The sequence below is a fragment of the Hemitrygon akajei genome, chromosome 17 (assembly GCF_048418815.1).
Source record: "Hemitrygon akajei chromosome 17, sHemAka1.3, whole genome shotgun sequence".
NCBI lineage: Eukaryota > Metazoa > Chordata > Chondrichthyes > Myliobatiformes > Dasyatidae > Hemitrygon > Hemitrygon akajei.
This window is the reverse complement of record NC_133140.1, coordinates 39,317,641-39,341,326: the sequence shown is the minus strand read 5'-3', so window position 1 is coordinate 39,341,326 and position 23,686 is coordinate 39,317,641. Positions and strand designations below refer to the sequence as shown.

At 37.8% G+C, this 23,686-nt stretch overlaps 1 protein-coding gene across 7 annotated transcripts in view; it reads left to right on the top strand.

Moving 5' to 3' along the window:
* The window catches only part of slc12a4 (solute carrier family 12 member 4), a 200,231-nt gene that overhangs the window by 162,356 nt on the left and 14,189 nt on the right, over positions 1-23,686 (top strand). For all 7 annotated transcript variants that reach the window (XM_073069965.1, XM_073069968.1, XM_073069966.1 and 4 more), the window contains 9 exons: positions 8,176-8,274; positions 9,594-9,651; positions 13,875-14,049; positions 15,914-16,032; positions 18,275-18,373; positions 18,733-18,852; positions 20,476-20,580; positions 21,545-21,713; positions 23,269-23,464. In XM_073069965.1, coding sequence (XP_072926066.1) covers positions 8,176-8,274; positions 9,594-9,651; positions 13,875-14,049; positions 15,914-16,032; positions 18,275-18,373; positions 18,733-18,852; positions 20,476-20,580; positions 21,545-21,713; positions 23,269-23,464 — 1,140 coding nt within the window. The remainder of the gene's footprint in view (positions 1-8,175; positions 8,275-9,593; positions 9,652-13,874; positions 14,050-15,913; positions 16,033-18,274; positions 18,374-18,732; positions 18,853-20,475; positions 20,581-21,544; positions 21,714-23,268; positions 23,465-23,686) is intronic.

Genomic DNA, 23,686 nt, shown 5'->3' with positions numbered 1-23,686 from the left:
TGCCTTGATGAGTTCAATGCCAGCAACTTGGAACTCAGCACATCCCGTAAAAAGCAATTTTATTTGATTGGCAGCTTAGCAATTCTAAACATTCTCTTCACCACAAGTACGTGATGTCTACTGTGTGTACCATTCTGAAATATACTAAATTTACTAACCCAGGCTACTCCACCGGCATGTCCAAAGTTCTGACCCGAGTGTAAGTTGCATGGGAATACCCCAACCTGCAGGCCCTCTTCCAAACTACAAACTATCCTAACTTGGAAATGTATCATTTGTCCTTTGAATTTTGTCCAAATCCAGCTTTAGAAACCTCACATTCGAAGATTGCAATTTCAGTGGGGCATCATAAATTGTATTAGCATTGTGCAGGATGTTATTTTCATGCCTCTTTTTAAAAAAAATGATACAGGAATTACTGTATGACTGAACATGTATCATGACTGAAAAAATTATAGCTAGAAGCTTAATGTCCAAGGATACACATTGTTTCAAAAGGATAGGCAGGAAGGCAGAAGGAGTGGCATTACTCTGTTGGTAAAAAATGAAATTAAATCATTAGAAAGAGGTAACATAGCGTTGGAAGGTGTTTAATCATTGTGGATAGAGCTAAAGAACTGCAAGCATAAAAAGACCCTGATGAGAGTTGTATACAGACCCGCGAACAGTAGTAAGAATGTGGCCTACAAATTACAACAGAAAATGCATACCAAAAGGGCAATGTTACAATAGCCATGGGGGACTTCAGTAGGCATATAGATTGGGAATTTCTAGAGCACCTACGAGATGGCTTTTTAGAACAGCTTGTAATTGAACCCACTAGAAGATCAGCTATTCTGGACTGGGTGTTGTGCAATGAACCAGAACTGATTAGAGAGATAAAGGTAAAAGAATCCTTAGGGGCAAGTGATCATAATATGATTGAAGTCACCCAGAACTTTGAGAAGGAGAAGCTAAAGTCAAATATATCAGTATTACAGTGGAGTAAAGGGAATTACAAAGGCATGAGTGAGGATTTGGCCAGAATTGATTGGAAAAGAACACTGGCACAGATGACGGCAGAACAGCAATGGCTGAAATTTCTAGATGAAATTCGGAAAGCATAGAATATCTACATCCCAAAGAGGAATAATTACTCTAAAGGAAAGATGGCACAGCTTTGGCTAACAAAAGAATTCAAAGCCAACATAAAAGCCAAAGAGAGGGCATATAATGGAGCAAAAAAATTAGTGGGAAGTTAGAGGATTGGGAAGTTTTTAAAAACCAACAGAAGGCAACTAAAAAAGTCACTCAGAAAGTTGAGGTGGAATATGAAAGTAAGCCAGGGAATAATATTTTTTTAAAGTTTCTTCAAAAACATGAAGGGTAAAAGAGAAGCAAGAGCGCAAATGATGCTGGAGAGGTATTAATGGGGGACAATGAAATAGCAGATGAACTGAATAAATATTTTGCATCCGTCTTCATGGTGAAAGACACAAACAGTAGGGTGGAGATTCCAAGTGTCGGGAGCATGAAGTGTGTTAAGTTACCGTAAGGAGAGAGAGAGTTCTTGGGAAACTGAAAGGTCTGAAGGTGGATAACTCACTTGGACCAGATGTTATACACCCCAGAGTTCTGAAAGGAGTAGCTGAAAAGATCGTGGAGCCACTAGTAATGATATTTCAAGAATCACTAGATTCCAGAATGGTTCTGAAGACTGGAAAATTGCAAATGTCACTCCACTCTTCAAGAAGGGAGAGAGGCAGAAGAAAGGAAAGCATGGGCCAGTTTGTCTGACCTCAGTGGCTGGGAAAGATGTTGGAGTAAATTGCTAAGGATGTGGTTTCGGGGTACATGGCGGCACATGATAAAATCGATCGTAGTGCAGATTCCTCAAGGGAAAATCTTGCCTGATAAATCTGTTGGAATTCTTTGAAGAAATAAGCTGGATAGGCCAGGAGAATCAGTGGATGTTATGTACTTGAATATTCAGAAGGACTTTGAGAAGTACCACACAAGAGGCTGCTTAACAAACTATGAGCCCATGGTATTACAGGAAAGATGTTAACATGGATAAAGCAGTGGCTGATTGGCAGGAGGCAAAGAGTGGCTGGCTGCATGTGACTAGTGGTGGTCCACAGGGATCTTTGTTAGAACCGATTCTTTTTACATTATATGTCAATGATTTTAATGATGGAATTGATGGCTTAGTTGCTAAGTTTGCAGACGATATGAAGATAGGTGGACAGGCAGGTAACTCTGATGAAATAGAGAAGCCACAGAAGGACTTAGACAGATTAGAAGATTAGGCAAAGAAATGGTAGATGGAATACAGTATCAGAAAGTGTATGGTCATGACCTTTGGTAGAAGAAATGAAAGGGTTGACTATTTTCTAAATGGAAAGAAAATACAAAATACAGCAGTGCAAGGGGACTTGTGCAGGATTCCCTGAAGATTAATTTGCAGGTTGAGTCTGTGGTGAGGAAGGCAAATGCGATGTTAGCATTCATTTCAAGAGAACTAGAATATAAAAGCAAGGATGTAATGTTGAGACTTTATAAAGCACTGGTGAGGCCTCACAGAGTATTGTGAGTAGTTCTGGGACCCTTAACTTAGAAAGGATGTGCTGAAACTGGAGAGGGTTCAAAGGATCACAAAAGTGATTCCAGTATTGAATGTCTTGTCATATGAAAAGCGTTTGTTGGCTTTGGGCCTGCATTCACTGGAATTCAGAAGAGTGAGAGTGACTTCATTGAAATTTATCAAATGGTGAAAGACCATGATAGAGTGGATGTGGAGAGGATGTTTCCTATAATGGGAGAGAGTCTAAGAGCAGAGGACACAGTCTCAGAGTAGAGGAGTGTCTGTTTAGAACAGAGATGAGGAGGAATTTCTTTAGCCAGAGAGTGGTGAGTCTGTGGAATTCTTCACCACAGGGAGCTGTGCAGGCCAAGCCTTTATAGATATTTGAAGCAGAGGTCGATAGATTCTTGTTTGGTCAGGGCACGAAGGGATACGGGGAGAAGACAGTAGATTGGGCCTGAGAGGAAAATTGGATCAACCATGATGAAATGGCAGAGCAGACTTGATGGGCAAAATGGTCTAATTCTGCTCCTATATCTTATGGTTTTATGATCAAAATATTTATAGAGTGATTACCTTTTTTACCATTGTATTTCCCTATCTTTCATTATATTTGTATTTAGTCTCACCACAATTCCTAGAGTTTCATGGTTATTAACTCAATGTCCTTGCAAATCTACCAGTTGCTCATATCATAATTTTCATACTCCCACAGAACTTTTGTGACAAATTGCTGAATGTTTTTGGGAGCTGCAGTAACTCCCAAAATAATAAATAATGTGCAAGACATATATGTGCATAATCTTCATATATAGCATGTTTTTGCTATGAAATTAAACACGTGTATGGAAGTTGTTCCGTGAACTTTTGCTATACTTAGAACATTAAACACTCTTCTGTGCAAATAAAAGTTATGTATAGACAGTCATATTTAAATAGTACTAATTTTATAATTATCATTATCATTCACTCATGTTCTTTATTTAACAATGCCCAATGGATAAATGTCAGTGTTCCATTTCTGAACCAGATTTGAACTGACTCTTCTGATTAGGATTTAAAACTTAAACATTTCTTTATGACTTTATGAAATATATGTATAGTGCAAGTACAATAATAGATAAGACAGCTTATGGATGACTGATTGCATCTATATCAACAAAGAATGGAACTATCAAAATCAAAACAAATTGCTGGAGGCCTTTAAAAAAAAAAGGAAAATAATAAGAATGTTCAGCATGTGAGGCAGTATCTGGCATCTGAAAAAAGATAACCTTTGTGGATTGAAAATTGTAAGTCAGAACTAAGAAAGAGAAAACTAGTCCACTTTCATGTGGCAGAGAGGTTGAGTGATGCATAATACGATAGAAATACCTTGGGTTTGAGTTGCCATGGGAATAAACTGTTTATAAAGTATGTTCATGCTTTTACCTCTTATAATGTGGTGAGAGGTTTTGCCTTTTGCCACTTCTCATGCGGTGAATTACAAACCATCTCAATTAATTCAGTTCCATGCTAACTTTTCTACTTAATATTAAAATTGTTTCTCTAACTGAACTTTCAGTCAAGAAAGGTGGATTTTTTTGTTCATCAGAACTGTTGATCAACCCAAAGATCTCTGACTAATGCCTTCTATTCTTTGAGTAGACACTGCATTCTCTGGTATTCCCCTTCTTTGCTGAACGTATCTCTTCCTTGCCCCAGAATTGGGACATCTAATCTCTTTGTCACCTTTCAGTTTTCAATAAAACTTTTGACTGACCTTCCTTAGTTATTATTATTTGTGACCAACGTTTGAAAGATTTTGTTCAATGGATTTCAGCGAAAGTATGATGCACTTGAAACTCCTATATCATCCATCCCATCCTACCTGAAACCTTTGCCCATCCAGCAGGTAATGAAGTAACCTCCTCTTGAAGAACACTGATCATTGAGCACTTAGCCTCACAAATGCAATGATGCCATCTGCTGCTCAAGGTCTGAAATGCAGATTTCAGGTGATGGTTGATGGCTTACTGCTTGTGTGGTTGTCCAAGATGCAAACAGTAACTGAATATCACACATGGTTCAGGAAGTCAAATGAGCTAAAAGTTACCTGCCCTGACTTTTATTCAACTACTGTCAGCTTTATTTCATTTTCTTGGTTTAAAAAATGATTATGTTCTCAACTTAATAGCCATCAATGCCTCTTTCACCTTCTTTACCAAATCCCATCCTAATTCACATCCATATTCCATACATCCAGTTCTTCCCCACATTCCAATTGTTAATTCACATGGTCAATTACCCCTTGAAAGTGTATTTTTACAATCACTTAAAGCGAAAACTTGCTTCCTTTTCCAGTTCATTGATTGATGATGCTCCATGTGACGTTCCAAATGAAACTGTGGCATTTTATAAACATTTTGTTTATTGTAAGTAATTCTACAATACATAAGTTTCAGGTTTGATATCACTGGCATATGTCATGAAATTTGTTGTTTTGCTGCAGCAATATACTGTACAATAATAAAGAAAATAAATTACAATAAGAAGAATATTTTAAAAATAAATAAGTGGTACAAAAAGTGAGGAAAAAAAGTATTGAGGGAATGTTCATGTCCATTCAGAAATCTGTGGTGGAGGGGAAGAAGTTGTTCCTGAAATGTTGAGTATGTGACTTCAGGCTCCTGTACCGCCTCGATGGTAACAATGAAAAGAGGCATGTGTTGAGTGATGGGAGTCTTTAATGATGGATGCCTCCTTTTTTTGAGGCATCATCTTTTGAATGTTTCCTGGATGCCTGAGAGGATAGTGCCCATGATGGAGCTGGCTGAGTTTACAACTTTATACAGCTTTTTATCCTGTGCAATAGCACCTCCATGCTAGACACTTAGAATACTCTCCACGGTACATCTAGAACATATAGAAACATATAGAAAACTTACAGCACATTACAGGCCTTTTGGCCCACAAAGTTGTGCCGAACATGTCCCTACCTTAGAAATTACTAGGCTTTACTATAGTCCTCTATTTTACTAAGCTCCAGTAGCTATCTAAAAGCCTCTTAAAAGACCCTATCTTATCAGCCTCCACCACCGTTGCCGGCAACCCATTCCACGCACTCACCACTCTTTGAGTAAAAAACTTACCCCTGACATCTCCTCTGTACCTACTCCCCAGCACCTTAAATCTGTGTCCTCGTACGGCAACCATTTCAGCCCTGGGAAAAGCCTCTGACTATCCACACAATCAATGCCTCTCATCATTTTATGCACCAGTATCAGGTCACCTTTCATCCTCCGTCACTCCAAGGAGAAAAGGCCAAGTTCACTCAACCTATTCTCATCAGGCATGCTCCCCAATCCAGGCAACATCCTTGTAAATCTCCTTTGCACTCTTTCTATGGCTTCCACATCCTTCCTGTAGTGAGGCGACCAAAACTGAGCACAGTGCTCCAAGTGGGGTCTGACCAGGGTCCTATATACCCTGTCGGCTCCTAAATTCAATTCCACGATTGATGGAAGGCCACTACACCACCGTACGCCTTCTTAACCACAGAGTCCGCTGCGGTCAGGTCGCTTTCAGTGTGTGCTGCGTCTGCGAGGCTGGGTTCAATGGAGCTTTCATTGTGTGCTGCATCTGCGAGGCTGAGTCGGGCGGCGCCGTGGAAGTCCGTAGCGGGGGTATTCCCTTCTGCCGCTGGCGTGGGATGGCGAGTCTGTCGGGATCCTGGGGACTTGTGGAAACTGTGTGGTGATTTCTTTTGAACTTATAGTCCTTTAACATCTTTGGACTATTTTTACTGTGCCCATAGTCTGTTTTTTATCAATTATGCTATTGTTTGCACTGTTGTAACTATGTGGTTTTGTGCAGGTCTTGTAGCTTTAGTTTTTGGTCTTGTTTTGTCTGGTGGATTTGGAGCTCCTTTCCGGGGGACGCGCTAAGACGGTAGCGCGATATTAATATGCAGCAGCCTCTCCGGACTCTGGATTGGGGATTGCCAAACATTATGTGGATTTTCTAGTGTAGTCTGTTTTGTCATGTGCTTTTGTGATATCATTCTGGAGGAACGTTGTCTCATTTTTTAACTGCATTGCATTTGTGGTTTCTAAATGACAATAAACTGAATCTGAATCTGAACCTGCACAGCTGCTTTGAACGTTCTATGGACTCGGACCCCAAGATCCCTCTGATCCTCCACACTGCCAAGAGTCTTACCATTAATACTATATTCTGCATCATATTTGACCTACCAAAATGTACCACTTCACACTTATCTGGATTGAACTCCATCTGCCACTTCTCAGCCCAGTTTTGCATCCTAACAATGTCCCGCTGTAACTTCTGATAGCCCTCCATACTATCCACAACATCTTCAACCTTTGTGCCATCAGCAAACTTACTAACCCATCCCTCTACTTCCTCATCCAGGTCATTTATAAAGATTACGGGGAGTAAGGGTCCCAGAACAGATCCCTGAGGCACTCCACTGGTGACCGACCTCCATGCAGAATATGACCCATCTATAACCACTCTTTGCCTTCTGTGGGCAAGCCAGTTCTGGATCCACAAAGCAATGTCCCCTTGGATCCCATGCCTCCTTACTTTCTCAATAAGCCTTGCATGGGGTACCTTATCAAATGTCTTTCTAAAATCCATATGCACTACATCAACTGCTCTTCCTTCATCAATGTGTTTAGTCACATCCTCAAAAAATACAATCAGGCTCGTAAGGCACGATCTGCCCTTGACAAAGCCATGCTGACTACTCCTAATCATATTATACCTCTTCAAATGTTCATAAATCCTGCCTCTCAGGATCTTCTCCATCAACTTATCAACCACTGAGGTAAGACTCACTGGTCTGTAATTTCCTGGGCTATCTCTGCTCCCTTTCTTGAATAAAGGAACAACATTCACAACCCTCCAATCCTCCGGAACCTCTCCCGTCCCCATTGATGATGCAAAGATCATTGCCAGAGGCTCAGCAATCTCCTCCCTCACCTCCCACAGTAGCCTGGGGTACATCTCATCTGGTCCTGGTGACTTGATGCTTTCCAAAATCTCCAGCACATCCTCTTTCTTAATATCTACATGCTCAAGCTTTTTCAGTCTGCTGCAAGTCATCACTACAGTCGCCAAGATCCTTTTCCATAGTGAATACTGAAGTAAAGTATTCATTAAGTACCTGTGCTATTTCCTCCGTTTCCATACACACTTTCCCACTGTAGCACTTGATAAGTCCTATTCTTTCATGTCTTATCCTTTTGCTCTTCACATACTTGTACATCTGTAGAAATTTGCAAGTGGGAAATACTTTTTCACTGTAAATGAAGGCTGTCCCTCGGTCATGTGGTGTATTTTAATTTGATGTGTGATACGAATAGAATTATCATAATGCTGCTGGGTAAGTTGTATATTTGTTCTTTACCTAATAAAAATTAAAAGAATGCTGGGTCCTCACTGAAAAGCTATACCTGCAGATTTACTTGCAATTTCTAATCTTTTCTGCCATATTCAACATTCTACTCATTTTATCTATTAGTTTATGTGAAGTGTAAGTTGTATTTATAACCATAATTTAGATTTCATTTTCACTATAATATCCATTTTCTGCTTCTATGTGTTAGGTATCATGGCTGGTTCCAATAGATCAGGAGATCTGAAGGATGCACAGAAATCTATACCTATCGGTACAATCTTTGCTATTGCTACAACATCACTGATTTGTATCCTTTTTTATTTAATTGAAAATACTGCAGCATATTTTGCAACTGCAGCATAAGTTTAAAATCTGAGTTGGTGTTTTGAGTAGTTTTAATAATTTCATGCTGTCTGAAGCAATTTGTTTGCTTTTCTCTGTTAGTTATCACTCAGATGATTTATTGGCTATTAAAGAGAAGAGAGGTTCTGACTTGATTTATTTTAATTAATTTCCAGTACTATTATTACATGTAATTATCCATTTGTTCCCTTTGAATTTTCACTGTGGCTCAGTTAGTGCTATTCTCTCCTTTAGGTCAGCTGATTCTAAAGTTGAAGTTGATTCTAATACTAAATACATTATCTAAGCTGGCACATCAGTTATGTTCAAAGGGAATTATGCACTTGCCAGGAATCATTATTTTAAAGAATAGCAATGGACCTCCCTGATTGTGGTTGGAATTTGACTTCAAAAATATTAAAGATCTAATACCAGGTAAACGGCACATTGCTTTTTGTGGGATTCATCTTAGAAGAAATCGGATGTTGTATCTGCTACAACAGTGTTACTGCAGTGACTTTTTTTAAAAAGGCACCTAATTAACTGTTCTAGCATTTATGCATACTGCAATAGGCACCATATAAAACCAATTCTTTCTTCATCTAATCTGCATGTCCTATTTTCTGAAGTTTATGTTGGCAGTCTTTGGTTTAGAGTTTGGATTTTAAAGTGCCATTGGGATTCAATTTATCTGCTTCCTTAATCAACGGAAGGAATTTTTGCACTCCAGACCTGGAAATCCCTGCCAGTTTTGTCATTCATTGTAGTTTAATTTCTGAACGTTTTAATTTGCTTGAATTCTCTGCTTTTGAAAAGAGGTGGCTATTCTAAATGTTTATTAAACAATGTTGTTTGAAGAAGTCTACCTGGTTTCCTATTTTCCCATAAAAGGCTTGGTGTCCAGAAATCTATAATACAGTACATGATTCAATTCAATTGTTAATAAGATTTTTACCTAATTTTGCAACATACCATTCCTGTTTAGATTTCTTGGTTGAAAATGGAAAAATATTTGTTCAAAACACACATGTAGTTAATTGGAGAAGATGTACAATACTTAAAAATTATGAACTTCTGACTCTTGAGGTTTGGAATAATGATTTTAATATTCCAAATCATGATGTTAGCTTGAATAATCCACTCAGTTTATTAACCAAATACATTTTTCAGCAGTATATAAACTTGAATCAAGTGACAAGGCTGGTTCAATGCATTGAATGACCTAATTCTGCTCCTGTGTCTTATTGTCTATGTCTATATGGACTTTCCTTGACTGTCAATCAGACTTGAGTAGTGTGATATTATTTGGAGCCTGCGTTGAAGGCGTTGTGCTTTGTGATAAGTAAGTTCCATCATTTTAAAAACTATAAAACTTAAAGATATACAAAACACCTCAGTTCAAAATATATTTGATTTGTCCATTGCATTTATTGTTTACCAATAAAATTATTTGTACTTAATCACTAATCTTTTATTAAATATTCATAACTATCATAGCTTGAAAAATAATAATGTTAATTAAAACCAAAGTTGTAGTTTAATTTCACTCTGTGCATAGAGGAAATATATACATTGTGCCCATTTTCCTTATTAGTCTGTCCCCACAGTACTAGATCTTTCCCAGCCAGTCCCAATCTACAAATATACACTAATTTTTTGGTTGTTTAATCTGATGGATAGACCATTACCCAAATATTTTGTAAAATTTTGATCTTTGTACGTCAATAATTCATACAAAAATATTTAGCTTGAGTTCACCGGTCCACTTACCCCAGCCTTGGCCTGTGATGAGAGATTTACATGAGGTGAGAGTGATATCAAAGCATTTGTGGGCCCTGATGGAACTCAATCCCTTGAGAGTTTCTGTCACCTGGCATCAAGAAAGATGGTAGTGAAAGCCATCACTAGATCTCCGCCCGAACTAGTGGTATAGGTGTTCCTTCAGCCAATGTCCTACATCCAGCTGTCTCCATCTGTTTTGTTGGTGGTCTTTGACTGGTTTGTTGGTGGTCTTCAACACAGATGTTTGAATTTGCATTGAATGGTTCAATTCCCTTTCCAACCACGTGAATTGCAAATTAGTCCCTGCCTACATGTATCAAGTGAGAGCACAGTATACAGGCTCAGGAAGATAAATGCAGAGTACCATCTGTGCCCTGCATATAATGTCTCCAATAATAATGTTACGTCCTTAGTCCAATATCATAATAGTTTATATGACTGATGCACTTCCTGTAATTTTTGATCCTGTTTATCATAAAAGCATTGGTGGCAGGTTTTCTTCTTCATCTGTGCCATTACCCACTGCTATAGGTAATGCCATCTGTTATATCAACAAACTAACCATTATTCAGATTCAGTTTATTGTCATTTAGAAACCACAAATGCAATGCAGTTAAAAAATGAGACAACGTTCCCCCAGAATGATATCACAAAAGCATATGACAAAACAGACTAGAAAATCCATATAACATTTGGCAATCCCCAATCCAGAGTCTGGAGAGGCTGCTGCGTATTAATATCACGCTACCATCTAGTGTGTTCCCCGGAAAGGAGCTCTAAATCCACCAGACAAACAAGACCAAAAACTAAAGCTACAAGACCTGCACAAAACCACATAGTTACAACAGTACAAACAATAGCATAATTGATTTTAAAAAATCAGACTATGGGCACAGTAAAAATAGTCCAAGATGTTAAAGGACCGTAAGTTCAAAAGAAATCACCACAGTTTCCACAAGTCCCCAGGGTCCCGACAGACTCACCATCCCACACTGGCGGCAGAAGTGAGTAACCCCGCTATGGACTTCCACGGCGCCACACGACTCAGCCTCGCAGACGCAGCACACACCGAAAGCGAACTGAGTCCATCGAAAGGACTCCGAGTCCATCGAACCTCCGAGCCAACAACCATCCCCACCGGCACAGCTTCTCCGGGCACCATCCTCTGCCGAGCGTATTAAGACGGCCCCGCCAACGGCCATCGGCAACGCGACCCTGAGGACTGGGGGCCTGTTCTTCCCAGCAGAGTCCCGGACCTCACAGCAGCAGCAGCAACGAAGAAGGTCTTCCTGGAATTTCCCGATGTTTCTCCGTGCTTCCACTTCCGATTTCAATCGATTATGATTGCGCACGGCACCCCACTTCACAAATAACAGATAATCAGTTCCGGAGTTATGAAGCCTCTGTGATGTTTGTTCTCTCACCTCTCACCTTTCAAAGATATTGACAGTTTTTATTTTTGGGCACAATGCAGTGAAAAATCCTTGTCACCAAGAAATCCACGTCAACAAACAGATGCTATTTTATCTCTCAGTTCATAATATGTATGGCCTTTAAGTGGAGTTAATTATACCAGTTAGGAGACCATCAGACCTTCTGAACTATTTTACTAATCAACCAGACCATGGGTGATCCTGGCTTCATTTATCTCTCTTTAACCCATATCCATTGATACCCTCAGCTATTAAAAAAACTATCAGTTTAGGTTTTGAAATAATTAATTTATAAGCATTCGCAAATTGTTCAGGCATCCATCTTTTGATAAATGATGGTATGACAATCTCTCTTGATTTTTATCCTTAATCGACTTGGTTGCAATTTTGAAAAGGAACAGGAAGCAATTGTTTTGTATCCATTCTATCTGATTGCCATTGTTTTAATGTACATATTTAGAACACACCTCAGCTTCTTAATCTCAATTTCTCATTGAAAGTAACTTTGATGCATTGAAAGAGACCAAAAATATTTGATGTTAAAATTACATGACTTCAAGATTTTAAAGAATACAATCAGCCCTCCTTATCCGCGAGTTCCGCATCCGCGAATTCAACCAACCACGAATCGAGAACTGAGTTCGATCCAGTGACAGACCACTATCGAGTGAGCTCTCTGTTCGTGCCGGGTTGATGTGGAGGATCAAAACCCCAAAACCCAATAATTAAATCACTGAGTTGCTTATTAATAACTGTACCTTTCATCGGGCAGGGCCTTTCTCACTTTACCCTTTAAAATTGTTCTGATCGTTGACCGATGTAGCCTAACACTTTTCCATTGACCAATGGCATTTCACCTCTTTCCGATCACTTTATTATTTCCACTTTATTTTCAATCGTGATCATGATTATTTTCGTGAACAGAAACACAGTGGATTCAGAGCTCCACTGCCAGGTCCTAATGTCTACCTCACTGAGACAGGTTAAATAAGGTCTGGGGTTCCGCTGGGTCCTAAGGTCCAAAGCATTGAGACAGGTTGGATAAGGGACTTGAGAATCCATGTTTTTTGGTATCCGCGAGGGGTCCCGGAACCAATCCCTCACGGATAAGGAGGGCCAACTGTACTCTTTGATCTTGCAAATCAGTGCAATAATACTTGAAGCTTTATGTTGAAGTATGGTGTATAATTTGTTGACTAAATTATAGAGTACAGGTTCCCAACCTGGGGTCCATGGACTCCTTATTTAACGGTATTGGTCCGTAGCATAAAAAAGGTTGGGAACTCCTGTTACACAGCAATGATGGCAAACCTTTTTGAGACAGTGTGCCCCAATTGGCAATAATCTTCTCATAAATTCCCTCACATACCATAGTAATTTTGAGAGCAGATTATCAGTGATTAATGAATTAGTAACAATAGTTTGGACTCCTTTTAGAAAGAAGGAGGAGTCCTGTTGCTTATTTATATGGCTTCATTAATAAAATTAGAACAAACACAGATTGAAATAAATGAAGCATTTTCGAAAGCCTATTCAAAAATTACTGATATAAGCATTTTAAAATGACAATTGAAAAATAACAGAGTTTCTAAATTACAATTATTCTAATTTATTGTACCTCATATATAACATAAGAAATGTAAATGTGAAATTATAAGCTTTGATTCATATCCATAAAAGATCCTATAATTAAACTTACCAAGCTTATCGCTGAAAACAGTGACTCGTGAATATGGTGATGAAAATACTGTTAATCTTGCCATTAAGATTTTCAGGCAGTTAAAAGTTTCAGGAATGGAATTCCAGGGCTTTGAGACTTCATTGACTGGATTATTATGGTTTGATCCAGACTCTTTCAAATCGCCACTCCTGCCTTTCCTATCATTTGAAAATTTTTTTGGTCTATCTAACATTCTGAACAAGCTGCAAAAGAGTAAACGTAATTCAAAAATATCTCACATGTACACTTAAATACCCCACTGAATATGTTGTCAAATTATTTCCAGTTGTGAAACTAGTTTCACATAACTTCAGTCTGTTTGGCTAAAGAAAACCGCTTCTGCTTTCTCTGTTTATTTGTCCTCAGATGCCATACTTCCCATTAATGTGCTATTATACAAGTACGTTTTTACCAATTTACAATGTACAACATAGTCTAGCTTTTCTAACTCAGTAACTTGACTTACTTCAGAAAATTGTGGGTCAATAAATTGTGCCAAATTTTCCTAAACCTTTTGTCTTGTGTAATAATTCTATTGTTCTAATATACATGCTTTGAACACTATGGATGTTTTTACACTTTCCAGTTGGATGTCATCATTTATATTTTATCTTTCACTTTCCTGTCCAGGTATGGTGATGCAGTGAAGAAAACTCTGGTAATCGGAACTCTAGCCTGGCCTTCTCCCTGGGTTATTGTGATAGGTTCCTTTTTCTCAACATGTGGAGCTGGTTTGCAGAGTTTAACTGGAGCTCCACGGTTATTGCAAGCAATAGCTAAAGACAATATCATCCCTTTCTTGAGGGTTAGTAGCACATGCATATACATTATTAATGTGTTCTGATTAGACACCTTCCCGTCTGGAACTTCCCAGATGTATTCTTTGAAAGTGATTCTTCTGATTAGTACTGTATACCTGTTCTTTGTGCTCAGTTGTTAATGAAAACTTTCAAATATTTTATGGTTGTCTATTTGAATGATTTTTTGCAAATCCCAATCCATTTTTCTGTTTTGCTGGTTCATTTGTACTTAATCCCAAATATATTCAAATAGTTAAAAAATTAACCTGTATTACCAGGTAGATTTTTCTTAAATCATCAAATTAATCTTTGGCACATTGAATAAAACTGATGGGAAGGGATAACTGATTTTACCTTCCATTTATTGACTGCTTAACCCTTATTCACATAATCAATTTGAATTAATGATGACTTAATTAGCTACCTTTACAAATGTATATGAAAAAAGCATTGCAGAATGTTTTGATTTTCATCTGCTTTATCATTATAATTGCCAATGACCCATTCTGTATTTTTCAGTTGCTAATGTATCTTTATGTATACTTAAGGCAGAGGTTGATAGATTCTTGATTGGTCAGGGCATGAAGGGATACAGGGAAAAGGCAGAAGATTGGGGCTGAGAGGAAAATTGGATCAGCCGTGATGAAGTGGCAGAGCAGACTCGATGGACCAAATGGCCTCATTCTGCTCCTATATTTTATGGGCTTATAGTCTTACAACATGCCATGATTGTCCCCGTCGATATCTGAATGTAATACACCACCAATAAGATAGACCAAATGAAGGGGCAGTACAGAGGAATATTGTTCATTTGGAGTAATATTGAAAGTTCTCACACTTACTGCAGAAGTCATGAGGTCTCAAGGCATTAGGACAAACACAGAAAAACTTGTCCTGTTTTACCATCTGCTGCCATGCCACTTTTAAACAATGCTTAGAAGAAACACTGAAAATAGCCAGGTCATAGAAAGTAATCTGGTCATCAATGGCACAAAAACAGCTTGGAAAAAGCAATGGAATGGACTTTTAACATCGTAAACCAGCGAGTTTGTTATGTCTCCCCGTTCGCTGGTGAAAAACGGAAACACCTTTTTCTCCCTTATTAGGGAGAGAGAGAATCTGTGTTATGTCATATGCTGGATGAGACGTGAAGTCTGGGATAACTGTGTCTTTGCCCGTGCTGAGTGCTCGGTGGTGGTACCAGTGCTTGCTTTGGTTTTGCCATGTTGCTCACTGCCATTTATGTGCAGGAGGGGGTGGGGGGACTTTGGGTTTCTTATTTTTATCTGTCGTTCATTCTTTGGGGCACTTCGCTGTTTTCATGGATGTTTACAAAGAAAAAGCATTTCAGGATGTATATTGTATACATTCCTCTGTCATTAAAATGGACCTTTGAACTCATTTTCCTTTATGTATTAATTAGCAGTTGTGAAAATAAATATTGCCTCAAAGCAATTACGTCATTGCACTGAATGATTAGGAACTAAAATGTTGTTACTAATGGTGCTGAACAAAAGGTTTTTTAAAAAGTTTTAAGTCCAGGTTTCCCTTTTTTATTGCCTTTTGGTTTCTTTCTTGTACATCAACATTTTGCCAGTGAATAAAAAAGCAAAAAGCAAAAAGCAAAATGAAACTTCTTAAGAATAATCATATATAATTTGTATTAAGCATCAAACGAATGCAGTGTTCTATAGCATCATTAGAGATGAATTGTTCCTTTATTTTGTTATTCACTTCCCTTACCAGTGTCAATTTACCTTTTGGCTTCACAATTTCATTGCTGAGCTGATGAAATGAATCAGAAATATTAATGCAACTTTATGCTTGTGATTTATAATTAGAAGATTGACAATATTTTTAATATTGTAGGTATTTGGCAATGGAAAAGTCAATGGAGAGCCAACCTGGGCCCTTCTTTTGACAGCCATAATTGCAGAATTTGGAATACTAATTGCTTCACTTGACATGGTGGCTCCCATTCTTTCAATGTAAGTGGATTTTCTTATAAGTAATGTATTTTAATCAGTGATTTCATCTTTCAATTTCATCAGTTTCACTCATTTCTACATCCCTTGCATACTTCCCATTTAAAATTTTCTTTCACATCCCTTTTACATTTTTTTCTGTATTTGTTATTTTTCCAAAGGAGAAAAATGTATTAACGACCATTTTCAGAAAACCTTACAGTGCTCACTGAATGTATCAAAGTAAAGTATTACATTACAGTGAATAAATATAAGGATAGGACCTTAAAATTGGCTTTCTTTGTATTTCAGGTTGTCCCTAAATATTTAACAGATAAATCTTGTCAATGCGAAGAGAAAGAGCTTTCTGTTCTCTCCTTTTGATTACTTAATTTTGGTCTGTTACATTTTGCATCAACATGAAATCAAGTCGTCTAATCATTTTTAAAGTATTCTTACTGATTTTACATCAGTAATTGCTTTGGTTTTATTGCTAATGTAAATCTCTCTTTCTGCAATCAAAATTGTGAAAATCAGAAGTACAGCTACATGTTTTGAATTGTTTAAAAGATTGGCTGAACTGTGCATTTCGTCACCCTTTGTTTTAAGGTTTTTATCCTTTTTAGATTGGTAATTTCTTGTAAGAAGTCAGAAAGATATTAAGTTAAACTGCAGAGTTGAAGCATGAATATTGTATAGAATTTGATATTCTGAATAGAACCATAGAACATTACAGCACAGAAACAGGCCTTTTGGCCCTTCTTGGCTGTGCCGAACCATTTTTCTGCCTAGTCCCACTGACCTGCACCTGGACCATATCCCTCCATACGCCTCTCATCCATGTATCTGTCCAAGTTTTTCTTAAATGTTAAAAGTGAGCCCACATTTACAACTTCACCTGGCAGCTCATTCCACACTCCCACCACTCTCTGTGTGAAGAAGCCCCCCCCCCCCCAATGTTCCCTTTAAACTTTTCCCCCTTCACCCTTAACTTCTCTGTTTTCATGGATGTTTGCAAATAAAAAGCATTTCAGGATTTCTGGTAGCCTCAGTGGAAAAACCCTGCTTGCATTTGCTCTATCTATACCATCATAATTTTATATACCTCTATCAAATCTCCCCTCGTTCTTCAACACTCCAGGGAATAAAGTCCTAACCTATTCAACCTTTCTCTGTAACTCAGTTTCTCAAGTCCTGGCAACATCCTTGTAAACGGGGTTGTGTGACTCTGTTGGTAAAATATTTAATGAAATCGGTAGAAAGAGGTGGCATAGGGTTGGAAAGAGTAGAATCTTTGTGGGTAGAATTAACGAACAGCAAATGTAAAAAAAAAAAAATCCCTGATGGGAACAAGTGTGAGGTATTGCACTTTGGAAGGACAAACCAAGGTAGAACATACAAGGTAAATGGTAGGGCACTGAGGAGTGCAGTAGAACAGAGGGATCTGGGAATACAGATACAAAATTCCCTAAAAGTGGCATCACAGGTAGATAGGGTTGTAAAGAGAGCTTTTGATACATTGGCCTTAATAAATCAAAGTATTGAGTATAAGAGTTGGAATGTTATAGTGAGGTTGTATAAGACATTGGTGAGGCCGAATTTGGAGTATTGTGTACAGTTTTGGTCACCGAATTACAGGAAGGATATTAATAAGGTTGAAAGAGTGCAGAGAAGGTTTACAAGTAGCTTGTAAAATGATAATATGTAAAAGAAATATGGCAAAAAGTTGTCATTAGCCAATTAAAAACAAAGTCTATCTTTGAGTAATCTTCATTTGAAGGGTATTTTAAGAATTTCCATGACAACTTTACCAATTTGTGAATTTTAGTAATGATCAAAAGATGCTGAGAAGTGAAAGTAGATTGATAGATACTGTATATTGAGAAGTCTGGGGTTGGGGTGACTGTTGCTGGAGGGGAGGAATTTAAAGAGAGTGGAAGTAGTTTAAAGAGTTGTACGACACAGAAACCTGCACTCCTGTCCAATAGGTCCACGCTGCCCATCTATTCCGACCTTTTGCCCATTTACAGAAATCTCATTTGAACACTAAAACTATGTAATATACAATCAGAATAAAAGTGATTTTCAGTAATTGAGTTGTGATACAGTGTGAAAAAAATTGTAGTTTCATGAATGACTATTTGCCCCCACCACCATTTGATAAGTGAATATATAAGGAAAAGGGGACAACTTAAGCTAACAATTTACAGCATTTTTTCGATCTTTAGAATTTTTTTTAAGTTATCTTTCCATTCATGTTTTGCAGGTTTTTCTTAATGTGCTATTTGTTTGTTAATCTGGCCTGTGCAGTTCAGACACTTCTACGAACACCCAACTGGCGTCCCAGGTTTAAATATTATCATTGGTAAGGTGCTAAATCCATCAATAATAACTATTCACTTTTATTCTTGTGAATGGTTATTAGTTTCTTTATGTTTAATCTAGAATACTTTAATTGCCAGCAAAACAAGTTGCAGATTGGTGTGATTTTTAACATTTAAAATTGTATTTCATTACAGTGAGTGTAGGGATCTTGGGTAATTGTATCCATTTAAATTATGAGTGAAAGTGAATTAGACTTATTTTAATTATTTTCCTTTGATTATGGCACCATGAATACTTCAAATAATTTTTTTAAATCTTTAAAATATTTTTCTTAAAGCCCTATAAAATGTAAATCTGGATAAAGCTTTATTTTAATTTATTATTGTTTTTTTCTTGTAGGGCTTTGTCTTTTTTAGGAATGAGCATGTGTCTTGCATTAATGTTCATTTCTTCATGGTATTATGCTCTTGTGGCCATGGTCATTGCAGGAATGATTTACAAATATATTGAGTACCAAGGGTAAGTGCTAAAGGAGTTTTCCTGATTACTTGATGCTCAGGTTCTTTGATTTCGCAAAATTATTTCTCTGCTCGTTTTTTCTGAAGAGTCTTATAATTTTAAAGACTTCAAAATACAATTTTTTTCAGGAACTTTAACATAAAAATAGAGGCCCAGAATTTGCTGAATTACTACCCTTCTGTATTACTACTGTATGCTAGAAATTGTGCTGTGGGTAATTTGGGCCATTTCTGGTACCACAACAAATTTCCTAAAACATTTTTAAACTCTGCTTTTTCTCAGGCATTTCTGTTTCAAGTTATCTAATTTCTACTTAGCATTTCTATTCCAAAATGATGAAAAAAGCTCATTCCCCATTAATAGCAAAGGTAAAATAATCAAATTTAATGAATTCATGTCAGCAAGATTATCACTATCACTTGCATTGTTACAGAATTAAGGTAAAATCAACACAAGGCATGCCTGTTAGAAGTCTAAAATTATTTGTACTAGTTTCCCACAAGGCTAAGTATTGTTATTTGTGGGAAAAAATAAAGTTACTCTTGAAATGCCATGAGGTTGAATCTTGGGCTGGTTGTCCTCTGTAACACTTCAATTGATTTCTGAAGTCAAATCACAGATGAAGTAAATCATTTTAAAAATTGCTGTCTCCCAGCTAGAACCTGACGATAGAGGTAGATGACATTATAGGAAAACTTTATTGTGGTAATAGTGAGTCACTAAAATAAATAAATACATTGGGTTGAAAATCATGCAGAAATCAGCATTCAGAATTAACTTTTAACTGTGTTTCTGCGCTACTCATTGCCCGCTACAACCACTGTGTTTTATTCCAATTACTGGTTCACCAATTTGTGATGTAAACTCACCAAGGAGGGTGGCCAAGGCAATCCAACCGGTAGCATTTGTCATCACTGTAGATTTATAGTTCAAGCAGAATTTGGTGCAGAGGATAAATCGACCTAGTCAAAGAAAAAAAGTTGCTGTGCTCCAGAGTAGTTTGAAGCTCCCACTGGACTGTTGTGTGAAAATGGAAGTTGTGTTGATGTTAGTGAAGAGAGGGTAGAGTAATTTCCATTTGAGAAAATGAAAGGTCAGTAGCGAATAATTCAAATCCTAGAAAAGCCATTCCAGGCATATGGAGGCTGGGCAGGACTTCCACCTTGGACTATATTTTTATATTGTAGATTAGAGATATTTACATATTGCTGGACATTTCCCGTGCTCTCTGTGGTGACAATAGATTTCTGACCTCAAGGAGGAAACAAACATGTCACTGTTGTCCCATGTGGACTAAAGCTTTGATTCATCAGGTAATAGTGATTACCGTAATTTGGTTTCTCAGAAATACTAATGTGTTACTTTTGGAAAAGAGACTTTGCAACCTCGCAAGTTGCCCAGTGTAATTTGTTTTGCCTACCTGCATTTACTAGTTTTGTGCTGAACCAAGGCTACTGATGGTAGATTTTGTGTTTCGTGCATTTTGGGAGTTCGGTGCCATAGCAAATATTTTAAGAGATATATCCAGTTAAAAGTTGTTATAAAGCATGATATAACTGCCAGTTCATTACTCTGCCGAGTATTTTAACCAACAGTGAATAATATGACCATGTCTTTCCACAGTGCTGAGAAAGAGTGGGGTGACGGCATCCGTGGTCTGTCTCTGAGTGCAGCTCGTTATGCATTATTGAGACTGGAAGAAGGTCCTCCTCACACTAAGAACTGGCGGTAAAGCAATTACATCTCCACAATGTAAAGCTGGAATGGAGCTCACACGATATAACTTGATTTGTATTGTGTGCTGATCATTGTTAAAAAGATGCTAGAAGCTTATTTTTATAAAGGTCACATCATAGCAAATCATGATAAAATTTATTTCCAAATCTGAAGATGTATTTAGTCAAGAATGATTGTTCTGTCTGAAGCTGTAACATTATTTTACACCTTTCTTTGTTGCATGCCATCTTCTGTGTTTAGTGTGAATCCACAGATTTGCCATCACTTGCACTTCGGTACATAATTGCTTATAAAGCTAGGGGCGTTTGACTGACATTGAACTTGTTTTTAAAAAATCTCTATTAAGATATCTTCTTTACAAGTTTCTTGCATGTAGGCATTTAGCAATTCCTGTAAAAGCAAATTCCTGTCCCTTCCCCTGCAAAATATATACTATTGATAGAATCCACACCCACTTCCACTTGCTGCATCTCCTCCTTTCTAAGACGTGCCTTGTTCTTAAGGCATATTTTATACTTGAGTTGATTAATAAATAGTCTTAAATATAATTACCCTGCAGTTTTGCAGCATCTTTAAATGTATCTCACTGGTAGTAATCTTATGCTCCCTCAGGCGTTCACCCCCTCCCCACTTTCTCTACTGCTTCCACACCTTCATTCTACCTCATGGTACCCACTCCAAAGAAATTCTATTACTTGCATTAATCTTTTTTTATTCTGGATAAAGGTCTGCCATTTTGCTGAGCTAAGACTGTTTTGATTATTGATTACATAACAAATGAAGACTATAGCCTTTTTTAGTTTGGATAGAGATTTCTTAAAAATTAAAGATTGTTTTTCTTAGATCTTATTCCATTGCTCTTCATCTCTCTGCTTAATTCAGCTCTGAGGGAGCTCACTATTTTTATTGCCAACATTGAATGACTCTGCTAATTCAACAATTGTTTCTTTCCTAGGCCTCAGCTATTAGTTATGTTGAAACTTGATGAAGATCTTCATGTGAAGCACCCGAGGTTGCTAACATTTGCTTCCCAGTTAAAAGCTGGCAAAGGTCTTACAATTGTTGGTTCAATCATTCAAGGTAATTTCTTGGAAAATTACGGAGAAGCACAAGCTGCTGAACAGGTATCACAAGATTTTATAATTCCTTAACTTAATATCATCAAAGTGAAAGATTTTATTGTCATAAAACAGGCCACCCCCGCATCACAGCATAGTTTGCAAGGTTGAAATGCAAACCATTTCCTGCAGACTTGCAGGACCAGCAAATATCCTACCACTGGTTTCTAAAGTGTTCTTTTATATGTCAGTGTTAGTAAGTCGGAGAAGACCTTTTTTTCCAAGCATTCATTAGTAAGGCACAGAGATTGAATATAACATGACATCGTGGTACTAAACAAAAATGGCAGTCTGATATTTGATGGTAGCCCTAAGTATGTGGTTTACAGTTTCCTGGGAGGTTGATGCAGAGAGCTTGCTTTTCCTTCCTTCAGAGTTCTTTTTTCTCAATGATGGTTTAATAAATGTGAGTAAAGTACATCTGCACTTTTGTTAATCAACTAATGCAATGTATCTGGAGAGGGTCAGCAAGGCACATTTAATGTCAGACAAATGTATACAATATCCATCTTGAAATGGTTTTTCTTTGCAACCATCCATGAAAAACAGAGGAGTGCCCCCAAACAATGAATGACAGTTAAATGTTAGAGCCCCAAAGTCCCATAATCAGCTCCCTTTCCTCCCGCACGTAAGTGGCAGCAAACAATGATCCCCTAGCCCCCACTGGCAAAAAAAAAGCAACTGAGTACTCAAGGATGAACAAAGCAACAGCAAAGACACAGACTTGCTGTACTCCAAAGACTACTCATTCACCATTCACCCAGTATTCATACCATAGGCGCTCTCTCTCCCTAATAAGGGAAAAAGAGGTGTCTCCATTTCACAGTGAGAGGGGAGACATAACAAACAACTCAGTGATTTACGATGTTAAAAGTCCGTTGCGTTGCTTTGTTCGAACTCTGTGCCCAAAGACTTCGGGTCTCTGGGCACACAGCCTTAGATCTTCTGACTCCCACGACACACCCATCTTCCTGCCCAGACACCGACCTCTGATCCCCCCCCCCCCCCCCCCGTCTCCAGAGCCACAAAATCTCAGACCTCCGAAGGCGAGCGAAGCTTTTAGGCCGCGCTCTTGGCGTGCCGAATAACGGCCCGTCGTGAAACCCTGAGAACGGGTAGGCAGATAGATCAACATTAAAATGTCTTTGAGTCATTAAAAAGTGTCTCTCAAATGATACATTGTGCACACTACTTAGAAAATGGACTCATCACTGCAGAAAATGGACAGGAATTTTAGAAACTCAAATAATCAAGTTTTTTTGAATCTGGTAATAACCTACAATTCTTTGAAATGTTCTTGTATTCTCTTTTTTTTATAATATGTGCTAAAGTTCTCAATATTTTGTAGTTTTGACAATCCTTTCTATCTTTAACGCAATGTGTAGCTAAGCAGTCCGTTTTTTTAAATGCCTAAGATCATATATTTGTTTATTAACAATTCAAAAATAGAACTGGTAACTGTGAAAAGTTGAATGAGATATCAGTGGAGCAATTTAACATTGTACTTATACAGAAGTTTAACTATACTTACACTTTGAATCACATATACTTTTCACTTTAGACAATCAAAAACATGATGGCAATTGAAAAGGTCAAAGGATTTTGCCAGGTTGTGATTTCTTGCAAGATTCGAGAGGGCATTGCTCATTTAATTCAATCTTGCGGACTTGGTGGAATGAAGCATAATACAGTGGTCATGGGTTGGCCTTATGGCTGGAGGCAGAGTGAAGATCCCAGAGCTTGGAAAACATTCATAGGTAATGATTATCAGCATCTTCCGTCTTTACGTTGTACGTTTGATATCATCGGAAATAAGATATTCTTTTCAATTTGTAGTTACTTTTATCACTAGTTTGTAAATCATCTTCTATCCTTGGAAGTAGGGGTTAGATCATCTGCTTGGATGTCCACCTAGGACTCCCAGCTGGTGTGTACCTGTAATGAGGGGCACTTTCTATCCAATGATGAACCTGTGGATT